The sequence below is a fragment of the Typha angustifolia genome, chromosome 5 (assembly GCF_048772165.1).
Source record: "Typha angustifolia cultivar Huaian chromosome 5, ASM4877216v1, whole genome shotgun sequence".
Taxonomy (NCBI): Eukaryota; Viridiplantae; Streptophyta; class Magnoliopsida; order Poales; family Typhaceae; genus Typha; species Typha angustifolia.
In genome coordinates, this window is record NC_133243.1 from 6,384,392 (window position 1) to 6,407,490 (window position 23,099).

Here is a 23,099-nt window from a genome sequence, read left to right on the forward strand (position 1 = left end):
TTTCGCGACATTTTTATTTTATTTAGAGCACAAACGAATCTAATTTAAAATTTACAGGGTTTGAGTTCCTGAGACGCCCAACTCGTATCCAACGCGACGACGTATAATTTTTATGGTCCATTAGCGGTCCACCAAGCACATATACTGCTAATGGACTGGTGGGTCCCGGCACTAAAGCATAAGGGAATATTAACTCTCCAAAGAAAGTAATTATTTATGTTAAACTCTTCTATGTTATAGGATATTTTATACGATATGTGCGTGTAAATGTAAGAATTCCTGACAAAAAGTAAACGCTAAGTGATCCGCTGAGTGATTATATTTATATTGCGAACAAGAAATACTGCTCCCTCGTGACTTAAAATATAAGGGTAAATTTATTATTGCACTTTCTTGTTAAAATTAAATTAATAACTATATTTTAATTCAGATCACAAATGAGTTAAGTGTATAAAGTTTTTTGAAAAGATCGTGCAATTGTCCCCGATCGGTATTATTGCTTTGGTTGGAATCTCCTTTTGACTTTCTTTTTTCTGCGGCTTACAAATCGTACTATTTGTCTTCTTTTCTATGTAAAGATAGATAAGTCATTAATTTCACGTTGATTTCTACGTCAAATCTACTATAATTTAATATCTAATTCAATTGTTTTTTTATAGGAAAAATAGTTGTTAAAGATAGCTAGGTTGCAATATTAGTCATACCAAAATGGGCAGCCGAGTGGACAAAACTGCAAGAAGAAAGGGAGGCCACCATAAGGGAACAGATCATGAATAATGCTTTTGATGCACCAAGAAATATCGCATGCACCGCTGATCGCGGTTATGATTTCAGTGGAGTCTTTTTTGAAGATAACCCTCTCCGGCTGGAAAGAGGTAGCGAGAGAGAGACTGTATTTCAAGGCCTGCGCTTCAACTTCCAATGGAGAAGAAGTTATTGTAGACCTGCTCCGAATGAATAAAAGACTGTCATTTGCCTTCTTGGCAACAACACTAATGCTGGTTCGACTCAAAAGATTTGTTGAAATTTATTTTAACCACATCACGAGGTGGAGGGATCCATTTGACCAAGATAGGATTTTGCTTCCCCACAATCTCGCATTCGCCCCGTTCCGAATATTCTTTGGCCATCTACAGGCTGAGCCACGCCATCATATTTGTGCTCGGTTTAAGGTCTTCAAAACATATGCGGTTCCTAGCTTTTCAAAACATCCAAATTCCAGTTATAATAATAGCTCAAAACTTATTTACACCACCACCGATGTGAGACTAGTCATATTCCATCCAATGAATATCAAGCTTAAAGGATACGATGAGGCTCTGGGTAATTACTTTCTAGACCCCGACAAAATATCGATAGCCATAAAAAGATGATCAATTGTTTCATACCATAGCTCACACGTTGGGCAAAGACTATTTGGACCAATGTATAGGCTATAGAGGAACACATGAGTAGGAATCTTTCCCCATATCACTTTCCACATGAACATCTTAGCCTTAGGATTTACTTTCAGTTTCCACAACTTTTTCTAGATATACGTAAGCCCAGAGACACAAGGTCTCAAGAAATTATAAGCCGATATGGCCGAAGCTTTGTATTTGGAGTCTGGCTTCCAAATCCACTCAACCATCATATCATCGTTTTCCATCTTGAGGATATGGTTGCAAATTGTAAGTCCAAATAGTCACCCAAGCTTTCTAACATCCCATGTGCCATTTGTCCTAATCTCCGCCACACATCTCATTATGTAGCATGTTAATATACACGAATGTAGGCTTATGACCGAGAGGAATATCACAGCACCACACATCATTAAGAATCATGGTCGAGCTACACGAGCCAACCAAGTGATTGAGCCCCAGTCTCAGATGCTTAGTTGCAATCCAAAGGGCCCTCCAAGCCTAAGAAGAGCCATTCTCTGGGCTATTTGAGCAAGAATTAAGGGCGCCATACTTGTGACTCATAATAGTAATCCAAAAGGCTTTTTTTATTATTTAAATAGCTAAAAATATTTTTAGCTAATAAAGCAAATTTAGCTCATTTTAGATCCCTAACTGCTACACCCCCCCCCCCCCCCCTAGTAGGTTAAATAATAGTATTCCAATTAACAAAATGGATACCCTTTTTATCCTTCTCTTTAGCCCAAAAGAAATTTCGATCAATCTTAGTGATATGGTGAATGGTGGAATCTGGAATCTAAGTAGATCTAAGTCAAAAGTTAGGAATAGACATTAAGATAGAATTTATAAGAACCAGTCGACTGGCAAAAGAGAGGGTGTCTCTCTTCCACTCGGCCAACTTGATAGACACTCTCTCTACCAACTCCCTTTGGTTAGCAACATCAATATGTCTAAGAGAAATTTTGACGCCAAGGTACATAAACGGGAAATGCCACGAATTAATGCGCAAGGCATCACTCACCACAGTATGAGTGGCACTAGGCTCATGACTGGCAAAGTAAACATTGGACTTGTTCCATTGATCTTCTGGTTTGTTAACGAGCAATAAATATTCAGAACCCCATTAATCACCATAGTCGAGTCGACAGTGACATCGGTGAACATCAGAACATCATCCGCATAAAGAAGATGGGACAAAGACCGATTATTTCCCCAAGGGAAAATCAACCAATTTACTAGAACCGGTTTGCCCATTCAATAAAGACGACGTAACTCGGGATATTTGCATGGTTACAATTGGGCTATTTGCATAAAAATGTCCCTTAATTATGGTATCTACAATTTTATGCTTTTTAGAATAATAAATTTAGACTCTTTTACTGTGTACATTTAGATGTGTATCTCAAAGCGTAAAATTTAAATATTTTTTACATATAATTTATATAGATAACATGTACCATTTTTTTATTAAATGCATTGGTAAAATTAAAATATAATTTTTACATAATTTTTATGTATAATTTTAGGACACGGTAGTTTTTTTCTAAAAAAAACTTTGCTAGAGCTTAACGAATATAAGAGGTCTTTCTTTCGTTATTTCAGTACTATAATTAAAAAGATATTTTCATGCAAATTGCCCGTCATCCACCTAAAAGAATAAAATATTCTTCGTTAATAGGCCCTAAAAAGAAAAAAGTTAGCCGATCTAAGCTCCGCGCGGCACACAACCTAAGTAGGTGAGTTTGGGCAAAAGGCAAATGAGGCAATGAGCTCATCTCCCATCTTACGGCCGGCCATTTTCTTAACTTCCACTAGCAAGAAGACCTCCCCACTTCTTCCCCTCCAAAGCCGGCGGAGGAGCACCTTCTCCTCTCTAATGGAAGGCGGCGACACGAAGCCCGCAGCCAGTATCGGCGGTTTCCTCGCCATGAAGCCGTACGAGCCCCCTTCATGGGCTTCTCATCTCAACCCCATTCCTTCCTGCACCTACTCCCTCGGACATGTGCGGTTCTCTTTCCCTTACTTTCTAGCTTCTAATCGATCTCTCTGGGTTCTAATTCCTAGCCCTGTTCTTACTACGATTGTGTGAGTTCAGAGTTGCAACTTTGTAAGACGGATTATGCCCGGAAAATTTTATGGAATTTTTTTGTCTTTGATTCATAAGGAACTAGTGTGCACGTAAACTGCTCGATGAATTGCTTCTGACAGCTATTTAGTACTGTATCTTCTTAGCTGACTTCTTCACAACGGGATAAAACTATAAAACATGATTGCTTAATGCTTTACAAGCGATCACCCTAGGCTATGATTCTCAGATATCTATCATTTGCTAATATTTGTTTATTTTTTTTGGGTGTGCGTGTGTGTAAAATTGTCAGCTTCCAACTCCAATTCACAAGTGGAACCTCCCAAACCTGCCAGAAGGCACTGAAGTGTGGATTAAGGTCCAAATTAGAGTATTTTCATTTATTTTCTATGTAATTTTCATAGTTATTATCAGTGATTCCAATCTGACATGAATTTTGGCAAACTAGCGTGATGATCTTTCAGGAATGCAATTGAGCGGTAATAAAGTTAGGAAGCTGGAATTCTTAATGGCTGATGCAGTGGCGCATGGCGCAGACTGTGTTATCACTGTGGGAGGTATCCAGAGCAACCACTGTCGTGCAACTGCTGTGGCTGCACGATATCTTAATCTTGACTGTTATCTTATACTACGCACATCCAAGGTGATATTCTCCAACAACTCTCACAGTTTAAATATAGTTAAAATCCTGGGAATTAAAAATCCTTAGCTCTTGCTTTGATAATTGGTTAAGTTTGGTTACTTATGCAGGTTCTGGTGGATAAAGATCCTGGTTTGGTCGGTAATCTACTTGTTGAAAGATTAGTGGGAGCACATGTTGAACTTGTGTCAAAAGAAGAATATGCGAAGATAGGCAGTGTGGTTTGTTCTCCGATTTTAGTTCTTATTTCCTTCTGATTGACTCAACTCCTTTGGTGCCTCAGTGCCAAAATTAAACTAAGTAGTACCTTCGGGTGTTTCACAAGTTTCTCTTGCTCCCATCTAATGAGACCATCATGTTTAGCTTGGTTGGTGCTTCGATTGATTTTCTGCTATTTTGTATCCTCAATTAATGAACATGCTGTTTTGTTTTATGTTTGGATAAAGAATTAGTCTCTTTAAAATGGGATAAAAATTGTTGGTCTGATTTGCGTATATGAGGTTCATGTTGCATTAGCAGTCCAGGTTTTCTTAGAGTGTTTAGATAAACCTTGGAATTGTCCATTTATCTCTTGTTCTCCTCCCATGTGGATTTGAAGGATCTTTGGAATGTCTTCATTATTGCCTTTGTAAACCAAGTATCTGTTATTACCATATAAATGAGAGAAAGGAATGCTTCTCTCATGAAGAATTTTAAACAAGAAGTATTTAATAGAGATTGTAACATTTTCTTCTTTCTTTGGGAGTGAATGCTATTGATAGATACATATTTTACACCATAGTAGAAATATATAGTATGGCAGGCTTATGCTACTCAATTGCCGATGGTCTGATTTGGGGATCAGACATGAACATATTCTAGATTCTAATTTTTCTAGAATTCTATTAACATACTTGGGGATGTGCTCCTTCCATTGTTAGATTATCTATTGATCTTCAGAAGGTATTTGAAGTTTTCTTTTTGCATCATCTTTGACATTGATTATATATATGGGAGCTAGACAAGATTATACTATGTCTACTGTCCTATTCCTTCCAAACGTATGATCAGCCATTTCTTTTCGCCAGGGAACTGTCAATATGCCAATCCATGTTTTGAAGATTTAGATTTACGTGGCAGATGTTAAAGTAATTAATTCTGGTACACTCACAACACCGTATAACTTGGTGGAAATCTTCTGAACAATTCAGTTAGTCCAAATTACTTCTTTCTTAGTTATTCTAATTTTGGAGTGCCCTCACTTGTCTATTGAGCATTCTTCTATTTACGTATTATTGAATATTCTGTATATCAATTAATTCGGTCACCTCAAGGTGGTGCAGAAATTGGAACATCTAATTAGTCATTGCAAATGCTTTAGAAGTTTAGATTCCAAAGAATCAATTCATTTCACCTTAAGAGTAATATTTGTTTCTTCAATTTTATTTCCTTTGTTTCATTCAAAGGTTCATTGCTATATTTCCTATTCTTTGGTACTAGGCTCTTGCTGATTTGCTGAAAAAGAGGTTATTAAATGAAGGACGAAAGCCATATGTGATTCCTGTTGGTGGATCAAACTCCCTTGGAACTTGGTAAATTATCTACATTGTTAAAATACTATCATAATAACATCATCAAATGCTATTGTTATTCCTCTTATATTGAACATCTTCTCATTTTGCAATACTTATTTATCCTTGTGCCTTTTCTTATATTTTATTGATATATATATGTGTGTGTGTGTGTGTATATATATATATATAATATATGGAAGGCAACACCGGATAGGACACGAGTGAGAATTGGTATGTCGAGGCAACTTGTGGGAGGGAAAAGGCTTTGGATTTTTAATGAAGGTGAAAGACCAAGAGGGATGAGGAGAAGTCCTTAAAGAGTAGGAGGAAATGAAGGAACCAATTTAGATTAGCATAAGGAATATTGTGAGATAATATGTACGATATGAAAGGTGTAGCAAATAAAATTTTTCCTCTTTCAGTTGTGATCTAGGTTCTCATCTTTTTTCTTAGGATCTGAATTGTAGGGACCTCATGCTTGCGTGAGTACTTTCTCGATGATAGTATCACTTCCCTGAAATAACATACGGAATAGGCAGTTTGCATCTTCCAATTGTGTATACTAAAGGAATGTAAAACCCTAAACCCTAAACCCTAACTCTAAGGCCTTGTTTGCTTTGAGCTTAGGAATCCTTTCTGAATTGGTTTAAGGACTCTTAACTAGTTTAGTAACCAAATATATTTTTATCTTTTTCATATATAATCAAGTTTATTCTAAAAAAAAATCAAGACTAAGAAATAAGATTAATTAATTGAGTTCGGAGCTTAACCTCCAACCAAACAAAGTCTAAAACTCTAAAACCATAAACCCTATATAACTGGTAGATATGCTCCTTTGAGACATTTATTTAATCTTTCTTGGTTTCAAATTATTTCTATGGTTTATTAGTCAGTACATTAGCAAAAGACAAGTGTGTTCGACTGTGTACATTGCACTCTAAAACCTTACAGTCTGTGTAGAATTGTCCACTTTGTCATTAATCCATTCATAAAAGTATGGTTTTTTGGTTTCTTGTGACATGAAATAATTAAATATTGCTCTTTTAGGGGATACATTGAGGCAATAAGGGAGATTGAGCAACAAACTCAGAGTTGTGGTGAAATGCAATTTGATGACATTGTGGTTGCTTGCGGCAGGTTATGCACTTATGCTTTATCAAGAAACTTTATTTTTCTCTTGCAATGCTTTGTGGCCATATTCCTATAGCACATGGCTTCAGTTACTAGCTGTTACACCTAAATGCTGCTGATCAATGTGCAATGTTGGAACAGGATGATGCTAGCTTTTATCTTTCTGTAACGTCAGTATGTTTTACTCAGTTGAACTTGATTAAGTTTGAGGTAGGACAGAGTCACGATTTCATATTGGTTGTTCATAGTTTCATATGATCATTGCATACAGATATCACATCTATCCATGTAAAGCAGTATGCCATATTGTCTGGTTTTGTGGGGTTGGTTACATGGGCCTATTTCTTTCTTCAGCTTTATCTTGGGTAGCTGTCAATGGAACAATCGTTTACTTATTGTTGCTTCTTGTTGAGTCATTTCTAATCTACCTCTTCATCCTGGAGTCTTCCAACTGAATTGAGTCATTTATCCTCATTGAACTATGCAATCTCCATTAGATACTTTTGGATTTTATTTTTATTTCTCACACCTTATCAGCTGCCTCCATTCTTGCCAGATCAAAACCGTTTATTGTTTTAGCATATCTAATGACATGGCTGATCCTTCTCAAGACAACCTCGGAAAACTTATTGATTTTGGACATCTGGGTAGTTAAATGTAGTTTGTCTGCATAGTCTGCATAAAGCTCATGTAGAGTGGTTGTGATGTTTGCTTCTAACACATTTGAAGTTTGCTAGTGCAACTTTAAATTTTATATATGTTCAAAACCTTGTTATTACATCGGAAAATACATTTGAAGGTTGAGATCCACATATTCAAATACAAATTTTGGGATTCTAATTCTGTACTAGAATTGACACTTCATGGAAAGTAGCTAAGTCTCTTACTGGCTTGACATATGGAAATTTTGCTTCAACTTGGCATGAGGTGAACAGTTACTAGACGTTCTGATACTGTGGTAGCCTGGAAATTAGTTTGCATTAGAATGGACTCTCTTTCACCATTTAGTGTTATCTGGATTTCTGGTTCATGTCAATCTGAACAGACACCTCAAGATGTCATAAATCATAATTAACCCTTTTATGCACCAATGTAATAAATGTGAGCAGTCATACTGCATGTACACATTTTTTTTCTCTGTGTTACATTCCTCATAGCTTATATTACAAGTTTCATGTGGATATTGCAGTGGTGGAACCATTGCAGGTCTTTCACTGGGGTCAAGATTGAGTAATTTGAAGGCAAAAGTATGCAGCAACATCTGATTAGTACTTTCTGCTTAACTCTCAAAAGTGCTACCTACTAATCCTTCGTTATAGGATAGGTTCATGCATTTTCTGTTTGCGACGATCCTGACTACTTTTACAACTATGCTCAAGGCTTGATTGATGGACTTCAGGCTGGTGTTTCTTCACATGATATAGTCAACATTCGAAACGTGAGTTACAATTAATTTGACACTCTTAGAATGATCAGCGACTTTTATCTATATCCTAGAAAAATAATATCTTCTAGCAGAATTACTATAACAACATTGATGGTAAAATTTGAAATAATAACTTTTTACTATATTAACCTAATGAATTATTCTTGATAAGTTCAGGCATTTGTCCTTGTTTGGGACCAATCGCAGATTATCAGTTATTTCATTGCAGGCCAAGGGCTTAGGATATGCCATGAACACAACTGAGGAGCTCAAATTTGTGAAAGATATAGCAACGACAACAGGCATCGTTCTTGACCCAGTCTACAGGTACAATATTTTTCTATGTCCAAATTAATGTTTACAGTACTTGTACAGTCTTTCCTTAAATCTCACATATTGGTTGAACTTCGCCACTGAATAATTTGTTTTTTTTCACACAAAGTAAAATTTATTGAAGTAATCACCCATCTGAAGTAAGGGCAGCATCCTCTCAGGTCCTTTCATTTTGAACTATTTTTTAAGGATCAATACTTAATTGATAACTAGGGCTGTCAAAATAAATGAGTTTAGTTTGTGCTCGGCTCAAATATAACTGAGCTGAGCTTGAGCTGATAATTCAATCTCAAAATTAATTTTGATGCTTGAGCTGAATAATTCAGTTTTAAAATTAATTTTAAGTTGAGCCTAGACAAAGCCTACTCGCTGATTCTTTTAAGGATGTAAAATGGGCTCAGCTCATTTATAGCTTGAAATAGGTTCGTTTAAGGCTCGGGTTCAGGCTCCGCCTGGATTGAACTTGAGTTGAAGCCTTCAGGCTCAGCCTCAGCCTGTTATATTTCATATTACAACTGATAACAGCATGGCTACGGTCAAATTAAGATTATATTCAAAAGTTTAACCACGATAATTACCTGATATATTTCATATTAATGTATTTCTGTTCGACTGCTTCATTCCTTCAAACTTACGTGGATCCAAAATATGTGGTCATCCTTTTCATAGTGGAAAAGCTGCATATGGAATGTTGGAGGACATGGCTAGTAACCCCACGAAATGGAAAGCACGGAGAATCCTCTTCATACATACGGGTGGCCTACTCGGATTGTACGACAAAACTGAACAAATGTCAGCTCTTGTCGGAAACTGGCGCAGGATGGAGATTGATGAATCTACCCCTCGTAAAGATGGAGCTGGAAAGATGTTCTAGTGTTGACTCATCTCTCCCCGTAAAACTGATAGTTTCCTAGAGTGCTGTCCATCTACCGCAGCAAAAAGGGCCGGTATTGAAGTGTTGATATCCTCATCAAGAAAATAAGGAACCTCCTGTTGATATTCTTGCCCGAGGTAAGCGTTGTTTTCAGCAAATAATTAACACCCATAATATTTAGATGGTCCTTTGAGATTGAATTGAAAAGCGTGAGATCGCCAGCCAGGTGAATAAAGAAATGTTTCCATTTTATGCTTGATGACTGTTTATGGATTAATGAAGACATTTTATCTAGGCACCTAAGAGATAGTTTTTGTTTTTGTTTTCTTTGATAAAAGGAGCAAAAGACTGCTTACATAAGCTGGGCTAAGGCAACATGGGAAGTATTAAAAAGAATAAAGTCTTTTTAGTAGTGGGACATATCCTCAACCTAAGGGATAAGTTGGTCGCCAAATATAATGTCGTTCTGATGGGAACTTATTAAGAAATAAATCAAGCAGCCAAGTTGATAAGCTATATAATTTGTATTATCGGAATAGTTATCAGTTTCTTTTGTTAGGTAATCGACTCAAAAAAGTTAAGTTGTTAAGTAATAATTCTTTTTTTCTTTAGAAAACTGTTAAAGTAATAAACTAACAATATATTTGAATATATGACTACAAAAATTAGCTATAAAATTAGATTAGATAATTAGTTGATCTAGAGCTTAAGTAGTTACACAGAGAGACCAAGAGTCTATATCATGCCTTAAAACATCTCTTTCTTTTATTGCCTCTTGGAATGGGAAGGCAATGTGTTGAAACACAGAAATCTTGGTCATGACTTGTAGCCTGTTGGCGATTGGTAGAAAAAATGCTGAAGAAAATAATCCAGATGTAGTTAACTACTACTAGAAAGAGTAGACAATTGCTGAAATACTTTCATTCATAAAGTTTTTATATTTCCACCTTCGAATAGAAAAATATGCTGATTAGATCGCCTGTTTATTTGCCTGCAAACTCAAATAGATGCTCATCAGATCGGCAATCTATTTGGTTACATACTAAAATAGATGCTTTATCAGATCACCGGTTTATTTGGTTGCATATTAAAACCACATAAATCGCCATCCGTATCAGCGTTTATTTAATTAATTATAACTACTGCCTTATAGAACGATGTTGGCCAACTGCATTTAAGACACTGATTAGGTAACATGTTAACCTAAGTAGTAGACACTAAACTTATCGCCATTTCTATTTATATATAAGTTTAGCATTTAATTAGTGACCTAATGATGTAGATGTTAGACCTCTTTTAGTAGTAAGGTTGTAATGTGGTCAATTTTCGTAAATGGAAGATTTGGAGCTAGCCAGTTTGGTCAAAACCTCTACTAACTCAGAGGGCCATAAATGCAATCATAGTATATTAAAGAGTTAATTACGTTTACAATGTCCCCACTTACACTAAATAATTTTGGCCCAGCCATGAACTGCACATGGTTTTCTGAGCCGAGTCAAAGTAAAAAACTTGCAGGTATAAACAACTGTGATCGAAGCCTCTATCTAATACTTTTATTAACACTGTGAACAATGTCGTACATGTTGCATTAAACGATAAGGTAAAACAATTCAACCACAAACTATTGTGTTTAGAAATAAATTTATTCTCAAAGCAAGTCCAAGTCCTGCATGGAGTTCATACATCTGTGACTGGAGGCAGTGCCACTAAGTGTGCATAGACGCAAGAATTCCTCTAGCGAAAATAGTAGTAAAATTTCATCTTAACAATCAGCACAAACACCCATTTAATAAATGCTAATAGAATCCTCCAAAGTGCTCCTCTCTAGCAAACTCCACTGGTCTTCTTACGCTCCACCAGCTTCCTCAGGTAGGTGGTGAACTCTCGCTGCGTTTCCTGAACGCTCTTCTTAATCACTGTTCCACTGGGTGAATTCGCAGCAGTGACTTGGGCAATTGTAGTTCTACTAGCATGGCCATCTAGTTCTGCCAACACCTTCTTGATGTCTGCCAAAAGACGCTCCGCAAGGCCCCTGCCAAAGTCTTCCCTGATCACCACGCGAAGGACGGCAATGTGCTGAGCATCAGCAGGCATAGTGTATGCCGGTATGATCCAGCCAAACCTCCTCAAACTTTCAGATATGTCGAACACTGTGAATCTGCTGCTATCCTTGAGCGAGAAAGCAACCAGGGGCACTCCAACTTCCTTGGAGACGATATCAAATTGACCTGTCTTTCGTATGCCTTCACTTAGCACCTTTGTGTTCTCCATGCAGTTCTGCATGATACTCTTGTATCCCTGCCACAATGATATTGTAAACATTTGTAAGCAAAGACGGTGAGTTCCGTGGGTATCGCATTCCCCCATCAATTTGGGATGATAGCAATTCAAACTTGCTGAAGGGGTAAGGCACAAGTTTAACGAGAAGGCTTAAAGAGGAACTAAAAGATACACACCAAGGTGACTAAGTGACCAATCACCATTTGAATTAAACCAGGAAATGTTGACATATTAAAAGAAAAATAACAGATAAATACACCATATTGTAAAAGACGACAGTGGATACCTCGAAGCCCAATCGTATGAATTGATAGTACTGCGCAATTATCTGACTTGAGCCTGCGAGAATGAAGAATAGAGTACTCATAGATACATCCCAAGAATATAATTACAGGCATACTCTTAATCTTATTCCGAAGGGAGAGAGAAAGAAGAAGAGATGATCATGGAAAAGAAAATGCATACCTTTAGAGAAATTGAGTGTGAATGTAGGTTGGTCTGCCCCAAGATAGTTGATATGAAAAATGAGCTCTTCAGGCAAATCAACTTTGCTCCTCCATACAACCCAACCAACTCCAGCATAAACAAGACCATATTTGTGACCACTGACATTAATACTCTTTACTAAGGGTAGCCGAAAATCCCATTCCAGCTCAGGATAGAGAAAAGGAGCAATGAAACCTCCACTTGCAGCATCAACATGGATAGGTGTATCCCACCTGCAGCACATAGAAAATATTACTTAAGGGCTTAAGCAAGTATCATCGTGCAAGCCATCGCTTAATGATAGTTTAGACAGCTTAAGTTCTGGATTTTAAGAATTATAATACTACTTACTTCATCATTTAAGCTTAAAAATGAAAAGAGTTGTTTTCTAGCGTGTATACTCTTAACAAATCTCTCATTTATTTGTATATTAAATAAAAAGAGAAACAAAGAATAATAACTTGAGTAAAGAAATAAGAAAAAGAGAAAGAAGGAATTAAAGTAAAAAAATTAAATAGCAAAAGTCGCTGGAGTTGGATTTGGTGGAGTTTACTGGAGCTGAATTTATGTGTCGAAGAAGCAATGGCTATGATAGGGAGAGAAAGAAAACAAAGAAAGAGTGAGAGAGAAGAGAAAATCCTAATCTGAATCGGATCAGATCCCTATCCTTCAAACCATGGGTAATATCATCCAACAACCTTAATCCCAGGCCAATAATTAAGATGATATAAATAGATATACGACAAGCCATCATATACTAGGACGGATTATTAACAACCATACAGTGAGAATTAAACAAAGTTAATAACCTATTAGCTTAACATGAAAAGAAAAGATACTTACCCTGTTTCCTTGTTTTTCTCTGTAAGCAGATGGTTTAAGAGCTTAACATCTTCAAACTCCCCTGTGAGAGTAGAACCCAAGATAGCTGCGACACAGATGGTGTTCTCGTCGACCATATCCACAGCCTTATGAGGGTCCATGACATAATATCCTTCCGTTAACTTAACCTCCTTCAATTCTACTTCAAAGTACCTCGCAAATTTCTCCCAGCAGACCTACAAATATATAAAGAGTAAATTTATCAGAAAAAAAAGTTGATTTTTTAGCATTAGTGCTCCTAAAGAACATCAATCCCAACGTATGTGGGTCTTTTGTCGGGAAAAAGTTCATATGAACTAATATGATGGATGCTACCTGAACATTGGCGCCAGTAACAATGTTGGGTTTGTCATAAGGCTTTCCCTCTGCTTTCCTCTTGTTCTGCCACTTCCTCTTGAATGCCAGTCCTGCGAGCATTATTGCCTCCGAGGATCCAACCGTCCCAACTCCTACAGCAGTTTCATCATCTCCGATCGGTGCATTGAAAAGGTGGGCGATCATATTTACACAACGGTTCTGCAGAAGAGGAACAAATAAGAAGCATTCAGACAAGGCAAATCAAGATGATCTTCTTAAGCACAAGGTAGCAAAAAAGAAGCCCAAATCATTAACGAGGCAGTGTGTCTCAATCAACAACAAATCCACACAGATCAAGAGAATCCCATCTATTTTCGTGACGCCAGGAATTTACTATTAGTGGGGATATGAACCGATTCAAAACAACAAACTGGTGATGAGCATGCCGGAAACGGCTTAGATTGGTCTAAAATCATGACCCACCCAACTCCAACAACAGCAAATCGTCGCCTGAAATGGAAAAAGACAAATAAAAAAGGCAACTTTCGCAAACCTGTAGCTCCGTGGTGACGGGGTACTCATCCATGTCGACGTAGTTCTTGTTCATCGCGGCGGCCATCAGCTTGTCGCACTCCGGCTCCATCCAAGTCGTCACGAACGACGCCAAGTTCAACCTAGGGTTCCCGTCGAGCATCAACTCATCGTTGATGATCTGGTAAGCCGCCTCCTTCGGCACCGATTGCTCCGGCAAATTAAACCTTCAAGAAGTGCATAAAAAACAGTCCATTTCTTATCAGAAACAACCAAAAAAAAAAGCAAGAAAAAAGGGGGGAAATCGTAGTAAATTCGCGCAAATGTTGGGTTCAATCGATCACCGAGGAAGAGGGTTTCGAACGTATCGCGAGGCGAAGGTGTAGTTGACGGATGACTCAGCACCGCTTGTTGCTCGAGATAGAGCCATGGCTACAATATCTAGTACTGTGGTTGGTTGGTTGCTTGCTTGATATATATGTATACTCGAGCCTTTCTTTTGGTAGCTTTATATAAAGAGATTTTTATGTGTGTGTGTGTGATCTTTTTGCGGTTTACACCCAAGAAAGACTGCTATTTCCCCTACCGACAATAAATAAATAACAGAGGGTGCGAAATGACAAACAAAAGAGAGCAGTACAATCTTCGCGTTACTTTACACGCATTGGGAGGTCGAGAATGAACCTTGGAAGAGACGCGCGGACGTATCTGGTGGCGAAGGTGGAGTGCAGGGACCCGCTGGTGTCCTGCTCCGTTGTGGTCACCACCATGTCGGTGACTCGGTATTGGTGGATGGGCGGAGAGAGAGGGCGGTGAGAGCTACGGTGAGAGAGACAGCGGAAGAGGAGAAGGCTAAACTAATTGCTTCCAAGAGAAGGAGACGATAGGCATGGAGACTTACGCTTGGAAGGGAGGGTTTGGAGTCCAGGATATCGGGAGGAACAAAAGAAGAAAGAAAAGGAACTAGTGGCGGAGTGACACGTGGAGACGCGTGTGACTCGTGGCGTATGCTTAACCGGTAACGTGTACGCAGTACGCGCGATGCGGTGGAGTGGAAGGGAGAGCGAAATGGTCGGCGAACAGTCAGCGAAAAGGTTGGCTCCGTCCTAATTTGAGCTAAATATTGTTCATTTTAATATAACTAATATTTTAATATTTAATGTCTATTTATTAATACTACGACGGTGAATAAAAATAAATATAATATCTTATCCTTTAACCAAATATACAAAATTTATTTAAAAGTGCTGATAATTTCAGTACATATTTGACAGATAATATTTTATAATTATATCTTTTCTCCCTCCATTCATCTCCAACTGATACTCTATACGGGAGCCAATATGAGTACAAGGGCTCCATATTTATTAATATAATATATATATTATTTATTTTAAATTATTTAATAAGTCTTCTTAGTGATATTATTTTTAAATTAAAAGATACGGTTAGAAATATTTTATTGATATCTTTAAAATAAGATTAATATTCATTATACAAAATAAACAACTGCAGATATTATTATAGAGAAACGGGTTGAATACTTATGACAAGTAGAAGTATAAGAATGAAGGAATATAATTTTTATTTAATGTATTTTATATCTAATGTATTTTAATATTTAATAGTTGCATTGGAAAAAAAATTTAGAGTCATTATATTTTATGACGCATCGATTTTAAATAATAATAAAAATATTTAGTTTATAAACAATACAAAAAATTGAAATTTAAATTAATTTAAATATTAGACTTATTTTAAATGCCTCAATTAGACATTTCTAATGATACTATTCTTGCTAAAAATATATTAGTAGAACTAATTATATACTCAGTTTAACTAACTAGATTATTTAATAAAAGATTGAGTAAGGTTAGGGGGCCGAAGGCAGTTTTCCGTGCACCGGACACGTAGCTTACCGAATCAGTTGCGACACAAATGGGAATGCATGCTACGAAAGACTGGGTCGAGTCTGATACATCAACCGTCGACTCCATATCCTTGTACGAGTTCACAATCACTACACGAGATGAACCTGACAGATGAAATTAAATTTGTCGAATTAAATACTTATTATGCAAAGTTGGAATTTTTAAAAAACCTAAAAAAATTGCAGCAAGGCTCTATTTTTTTAATGGGGCTCCAAATTTGGAACCACCGTAGCTATGGAGCTCATCGGTTGGTAATCCTATTGGCTACCATAGTACAATAATTATAGACATGCAATTCGGCCATCTTTGTTTGGTTTTAAGCTAAGATTCAAGTTTAATTTATTAGTCTTATCATTTAGTTTTGATTTGTTGAAAAGTAAGTTTAATTAGACGTAAAAAAAATTTAAAAAAATAAAAAATTTAAATTAGGGTTTCTTAAACTCAAAACAAACCAGGTCCAACAAAATAGCCTAAAAGACTTTTGCAATGGAGTACAGAATGATCTACATATGAACTAAATTTTCGGTTAGGCTCGACTCATTTACACCCATACGCTGGTATCTTAATCAACTACCCTTAAAATAAATTTAATTTAAATGGTTGTGGAATAAAATAAATTTATTTTAGTACAGCGAAGTATATACTAATTTAGTTTCTAAACATTATTTTATTTACCTACTTATTTATTACTATCTATTTCTCTGTCCTCTTGTCTTCCATCTAATATTATCTATTAATTAACAAAACCTAATTATTATTTTGCTTTTTAAAATTTATTACGTCAATCAATTATTATTTAAATTATTCGCTTGTCCTCTCTCTCTTCTCTCTTGTCTCCATCCATCTCCTCGCCCCAATTTGCCTAGCTATCACAGTCTATCATTGACCATGGCATCTCCTAATTAATTGCAATCTATCTTTCTGGAACCATGACTACTGCCTTCTGCTTACTTTATTGGATTCCAAACCCAACAGTTTGTAAACGATAATGAAGCGTTCATACTCTTGTTGAAGAACTTCCTCTTGCTCTTTCCTCTTGTACAGATGGGCATTTACTGGGGACTGGAGCAAGTCTATCAAAGACAAAATATCCTACTTAATTCCTAGTTTTTATATATATATTTCTTCTACTTTGGCAGAGGAAAATCTTCATTAAAGAGTAGCCATTAGAGGTTCTCAAACTGCTATGAGAATAACAGTGGATAAGGACAGTATTATGCTGCAACATGAAGAAGTGCACAAGAAAATTACTTGGCCTTCCAGATGACAGAAGAGCTTGAAAATGGATGGAATATGGTTCTTATTTATATATAGACAGTGAATAGATAATAATTTATTATAACTGAAATCTATAGATAATAAATAAATACATACAAGAACTGGATTAAAGATTCGTATGTAAATTTGAATTTGAATATCAAAATGGACTAAAAGAAAAGGTCTTAAACTATATCTATAGTCAATTTGAGATGGCAGCGATAGGAGAGCAGAGCACATTATGTATAAATGCAAAGATATTCTAGCCTCCCTAGGTACAGTGAAAGTTTATAACACAAGCCAATGTAACAACACTTTGGCCCACTCGCTCGCTAGATTTGCCATAATTTTGGGAGGTTTTCATGAATGGATCGCTATCGAGCAGATTACAAATATGTAATTGACTGCATCAATGAAAACTAGTCCGAGGACTTTTACCAAAGATAAAAATAAAACTCTGACATGGAAAGCAATCGGATGAAATTAATCTGACACATTTTCAGCCCTACTACTGGATCAGAGACATAGCACACAACATAGAATTACTGGAACAAAATAATTGAGCAAGAGATGGAGATGGGGGAATATAAGACTCAAGGATTTGTGTGGATTGGGCCTCATTCTTTGGGCTTGAAATGATGAACAAGTTTAAGTCTGAAACTTTCTATTTAGCTAACTGGAACTCATACTCACATCTTGAAGTATAGACAAGGATGTAACTGATGATATACACTGGAAGTTAACTGATAAAAATTGTTTTGATAGAAACCATCTTAAGTAATACAATTGCACAAATTTGAAAAGCATGTTCTTGTTTCAGGCTTTCAGCATTATGAGGATCAATAATCAATTTCACCAAACTTTCTGTACAAAGTGCAAACAGATATTCTTTGCAGAATGTAGAAGATCCAAACCAGTATCATCATAAGCGAGTGTATTAGGAGTAAGTAAATTTGTAATATAGGCAACATCACTAGAATATAATGAGTAATCACATTTCAAAATCACATAATTTGAAGACAAATAGATAGTTTTCGGTGCTGTTTAAACTTAATCCACTTTTCTTGTAGCCCAGTTGTTAAGTCATACTAGCTCATAGGTTAATTCCCTATGAACGTTAGAGTTAGTGCTCTTAGATTTTCTTCGAGAGCATTATATACGTATAATTTGAGTTTCATTTCTTTGGCGGATTAGAAAAAGATTTTTCTAAATAATAGTTAGAATTTTTTAAAAATATTTTAATAATTTAGACAATAGTGTTACATAAACTATATACTATGTGTTATATATATATATATATATATATATATATACTGACTGGGGTTAAAAAGTGAAAGGCTGTAGGTACAAATTTCTAGGTGTTAATAAGAAATAATAAAATGACAGGGTGTTAATTTGAAAGTTCCACATGTGATAATAAGCAACCGCAATCCATCGAGAACTCCTCAACCCACTCAGATGCTATTGCCACCCCACCTCTCACTCCATACCAACCTCCTTAAACTCACCGTCCGGTCACTCGCACCGCTCCCTTTCCCGTTTCACCTCCCCTTTTCCTCCCTTTCCACAACCTCTCCCCACTCGTCGCCATGGCTCCCTGCCCTCCGCGCTGCCGCCGTATTCGGCGACCTCCGCCTCCTCCGCCGCGCCCATGCCCTCATAGTCAGCTCTGGCTCCGCTGCGGACCGCTTCCTCTCCAACAACCTCATTACCATCTACTCGAAGGGCGGCTCCCTCGTTTGCGCCCGCAACCTGTTCGATCAAATGCTTCATAGGGATACCGTCACTTGGAACTCCCTCCTCGCCGCCTACGCCCTGCATGACCATTGCTACGACGCGCTTCTCCTCTTCCGCCTCATGCTTCGCTCCGCTGTTCCTCCGACACGCCTCACCTTCACCCCTGTCCTGAAGATTTGTTCCCGCTCCTTCGACCTCCTCCTGACGGCGCAAGCTGTTCATTGCTACTCGATGAGAATTGGGTTTGGTTCAGATGAATTGATCTCGAGCGCCCTCGTGAATGTATATTCAAAATTTGGGCTTTTGGAGGATGCGCGGTTTCTGTTCAATGGAATGGTTGATAGGGATGTTGTGTTGTGGAATATTATGATCAAAGGGTATGCTCAAATGGGGCTTGTTGAAGATGCGTTGTTTGTGTTTGCGGAGTTGCATAGGGACGAGTTCATCCATCCTGATGAGGGCAGTGTACAATGCATTGTTGCAGGAAGAAATTTTGGTAGGGATGATGAGCAGGTTCGGGCTTATGGTATTAAATCTTGCCTTATTAATGATGATTGTTCTGATGTGATAAGTTGGAATAAGACCATGTCTAAGCATGTTAGGAATGGGGAGAATGGCTCTGTGCTGGATTGCTTTTTGGAGATGAAGATGTTGAATGTGGGTTATGACAATGTCACATTTGTTATTCTGATTAGTGCAATCACAGGTATGGAGTGCTTTGAAGTGGGGAAACAAATCCATGGAGTGGTTCTAAAGATGGGATTTTGTATGGATGTTTCTGTTTCCAATAATCTTATAAACATGTACTCGAAGATGGGTAGGTTAGATTGTTCAATGCAATTATTTGATGATATGGAACAGGTCGATTTGGTTTCCTGGAATTCAATAATATCAAGCTGTGCACAGAATGGTTTGGAGCAAGAGTCGATTGTGCATTTCGTGGATATGTTGAAACATGGGTTTGTTCCTGATCAGTTTACAGTGGCAAGCATTCTTCGTGCATGCTCAGGGATCAAGAATCTCTCCTTCTTACATAGTCAAGTGCATGCTGTTGCTCTAAAGTTGGACCTAAGTAGGGATAGTTTTGTACTGACTGCATTAATTGATGTCTATGCAAGGATGGGATTCATTGATGAAGCAAGAGTTCTTTTTGGTCGTATAGATTGGTTTGACATAGCTTCATATAATGCACTAATTGCTGGTTATGTTACGAACAATGAGAATAGAAAAGCATTGGAGCTCTTCTCGTCAGTAATTAGAATGGGTGAAGGACCTAACCACTTCACGCTAGCAACTGCCCTAAATGCTTGCAGTGGCTTAGTTGCCTTTGGGGAAGGGAAACAGATCCATGCTTACACCATGAAACTTGGTTTTGACCAAGATTTGTATGTCATTAGCAGTATATTAGACATGTATATTAAATGTGGCAACATCAGAGATGCATCTGCTAGCTTTTGCAATATTCGCGAACCTGATGATGTTGCTTGGACAACTATGATATCGGGATGCATAGATAATGGAGATGAGGAACATGCCCTTAGTTTCTATCATCAGATGAGGCAATCAGGTGCCTTACCTGATGAATTTACTTTAGCTTCTCTGATTAAAGCTTGTTCCTGTTTGGCTGCACTGGAACTCGGAAGGCAAATTCATGCAAATGCATTTAAGTTAGACTGTGCAGGAGATGCGTTTGTGGGAACCTCAATCATGGATATGTATGCAAAATGTGGAAATATTGAAGATTCATATATTCTTTTCAAGAACATGGATGTAAAAACTGTAGCTTCCTGGAACTCCATGGTGCTTGGTTTTGCACAGCATGGAAATGGCAAAGGAGCTATGGACCTCTTTAAAAAAATGATATTACAGGGTATAAGACCTGATAAAATCACCTTCATTGGTGTTCTTTCAGCTTGTAGCCATTCTGGATTAGTCTCCGAAGCTTATGGTTACTTCAACTCAATGCACAGAGATTATGGCATTGAACCTGAGATAGAGCACTATTCTTGTCTGGTTGATGTTCTTGGTCGTGCGGGCCTTCTTTCTAAGGCAGAAGATGTCATCAATTCGATGCCTTTCGATCCTTCTGCATCTATGTGTAGGGCATTACTTGGAGCTTGTAGGATTCAGCGCAACGTGGAGGTTGGGCAGCGGATAGCAACTAAGCTTTTGAGTTTGGAGCCTCTTGACTCGTCAGCTTATGTTCTTCTCTCCAATATATATGCAACTGCCAATCAGTGGAGCAATGTAGATGATGCTAGGAAAAGTATGAAGAGCATGAATGTGAAGAAAGATCCTGGTTATAGTTGGGTCGAAGTGAAGAACAACGTGCATATGTTTGTTGCTAATGATAGTTCTCATCCCGAGACAACTGCTATTTATGATAAACTGGAGGATCTGATAAAGAGGATCAAAGATGAGGGATATGTTCCAGACACAGATTTCATGCTTTTAGATGTTGAGGAAGAGGAAAAAGAGCGAGCACTTCACTATCATAGTGAGAAGCTAGCTATTGCCTATGCACTTATAAGTACACCACCACCATTGAGAATCAGAGTTATAAAAAATCTCCGAGTCTGTGGAGATTGTCACAATGCTATCAAATACATATCCAAGGTCGTTGGACGGGAAATCGTGTTAAGGGATGCTAGTCGCTTCCATCATTTTAGCTGTGGGGCATGCACTTGTGGAGATTTCTGGTGATATTTACCATTCATCTTTCGGTTCTTCATCAAACCTTGTACTACTAATTCCTATGTGAACTGTTCAGTGAGATGTTCATACAAAGAACTACGATAACAGTGCCTTGACACTTTAATGAATCTGTTTGTCCTAAGTCATCTTGTGGTGTTCCCTTTTATGGAAAATAGACTGTTGACTAAGTTTACATATATTAAATCAATAATAGCTTACAGTTCTCGACCACCAAGTTAGCTCCCAAATTAAATAGGTAGAAATTTTGTCAGTTAAACATATAATTGATGGGACTTCAACTAGCATTTTAGATTTTGGTATCAAGAAGGTGCTCAAGGCTTGATCTTTTTGCATAATTGCATAGCACACTTCCAAAAGAACCACCAAGTACAGATATAGAGAGAGAGAGAGGTTTTTTGTTTGTTTGTGCAATAAGATTAATATATATGTAGTGATTGCCAAAAAAAACCTAATTATTTTGTTGTAACAATTTCATGTTTTGGTAGTTAAAGTAGAAAAGTTGAAAGTGTTTACCTAATTTGACAGTCAATTAATCAAGGATTGCCAAGAAACCCCAAGGAAAATGTGCTTTGAAACAGAGGTTATGTGCTGCCCTCTTTTAGGCTCACTGTTCTTTACCTTACAATGACAGAATCTTGACAAGATCATAGATATGCTTGAAGATTGTGGTAATTTTCTAGATTGACCGATGATTCTCAACCTACCTACGCAATGATCAGGTGCAATTCGCCGAAATTAGAATAAGCTTAAGCAGCATATATGGTAAAGAATCTACTTCAGTTTTGTGTCAACTGACTAATTGCAGAGAAACTTACTCCATAAGTAGCTGCATGGAAGGCTTCCTCTGTGTTCTTTAATTTACTTCCCAGTTGCTGGAATATTCTGTCTCTGTATCACTCGTATAATATACCCTTCTTGTCTTTAGTTGTCTTCAGAAGCAGAAAGAAAGGTGCATGACTTCTGTGTAATGATAGAAAACCTAAGAAAGATATAAACCCTGGAAAAGGAAAAGTTTATGCTGATTCTCAAGTTTACCTAACACAAAACCTACTCCTTCATTTGGGATCAAAATGATAGGATTAGTGGTTTACATATTTGAAGAATTTACTTCTCAATACTTCTTGGGTCTAGCAGTATGATCAACCCATCTAAAACTACTATTACCTTTTCGAATTGCTTGATAAATAAGTAGTCAATATAACACCACACAAGTAGAATTTTATTGCACATGAACTAGATCATTGTACATAGAAGTTATACAAGGCTTTTATCCTCGTACACAAAGTACTACACCACTATTGCAAGTTATAAACCTACATAATGGCATACAAAGTTCACAGAGACATGATCATATCTTATACTGAGAGCACTAAGAAGTAGGAGTTTCACAGAGGCAGAGGAGCTTCAAGATGCTCTTCTTGACGCCATTGCGCTTACCTTTGCCTTTTGCCGCACAAGCTTTCTCCATGGAGTGCAAGTAGCTTCTAGTGAGGTATAGTAGGCTAGAAGGGAAATAATTGCTCTTATTGCAGTGGTGAAT

At 37.3% G+C, this 23,099-nt stretch overlaps 3 protein-coding genes across 3 annotated transcripts; 2 read left to right on the forward strand and 1 right to left on the reverse strand.

Annotated features, from left to right (window-relative positions):
* Positions 1–3,119: 3,119 nt before the first annotated feature.
* Positions 3,120–9,761, forward strand: LOC140760353 (D-cysteine desulfhydrase 1, mitochondrial). Its single transcript, XM_073097283.1, has 10 exons — positions 3,120–3,402; positions 3,779–3,844; positions 3,935–4,129; positions 4,237–4,347; positions 5,606–5,697; positions 6,727–6,816; positions 8,000–8,057; positions 8,135–8,248; positions 8,466–8,563; positions 9,239–9,761. The coding sequence occupies exons 1-10, from the start codon at positions 3,166–3,168 to the stop codon at positions 9,441–9,443; spliced, it is 1,266 nt and encodes a 421-aa protein (XP_072953384.1). The 5' UTR covers positions 3,120–3,165; the 3' UTR covers positions 9,444–9,761.
* Positions 9,762–10,971: 1,210 nt separating this feature from the next.
* LOC140760352 (glutamate decarboxylase 4-like) lies at positions 10,972–14,421 on the reverse strand. The gene is made up of 7 exons (XM_073097282.1): positions 14,264–14,421; positions 13,942–14,146; positions 13,407–13,607; positions 13,053–13,267; positions 12,189–12,442; positions 12,010–12,062; positions 10,972–11,741 (listed from the first exon to the last, which is right to left on the reverse strand). The coding sequence occupies exons 1-7, from the start codon at positions 14,347–14,349 to the stop codon at positions 11,268–11,270; spliced, it is 1,488 nt and encodes a 495-aa protein (XP_072953383.1). The 5' UTR covers positions 14,350–14,421; the 3' UTR covers positions 10,972–11,267.
* A 4,144-nt stretch (positions 14,422–18,565) lies between these two features.
* Positions 18,566–21,684, forward strand: LOC140760437 (pentatricopeptide repeat-containing protein At4g33170). Its single transcript, XM_073097374.1, has one exon. It carries the CDS (start codon positions 18,566–18,568, stop codon positions 21,545–21,547), a length of 2,982 nt encoding a protein of 993 aa, XP_072953475.1. The 3' UTR covers positions 21,548–21,684.
* The last annotated feature ends 1,415 nt before the right edge of the window (positions 21,685–23,099 follow it).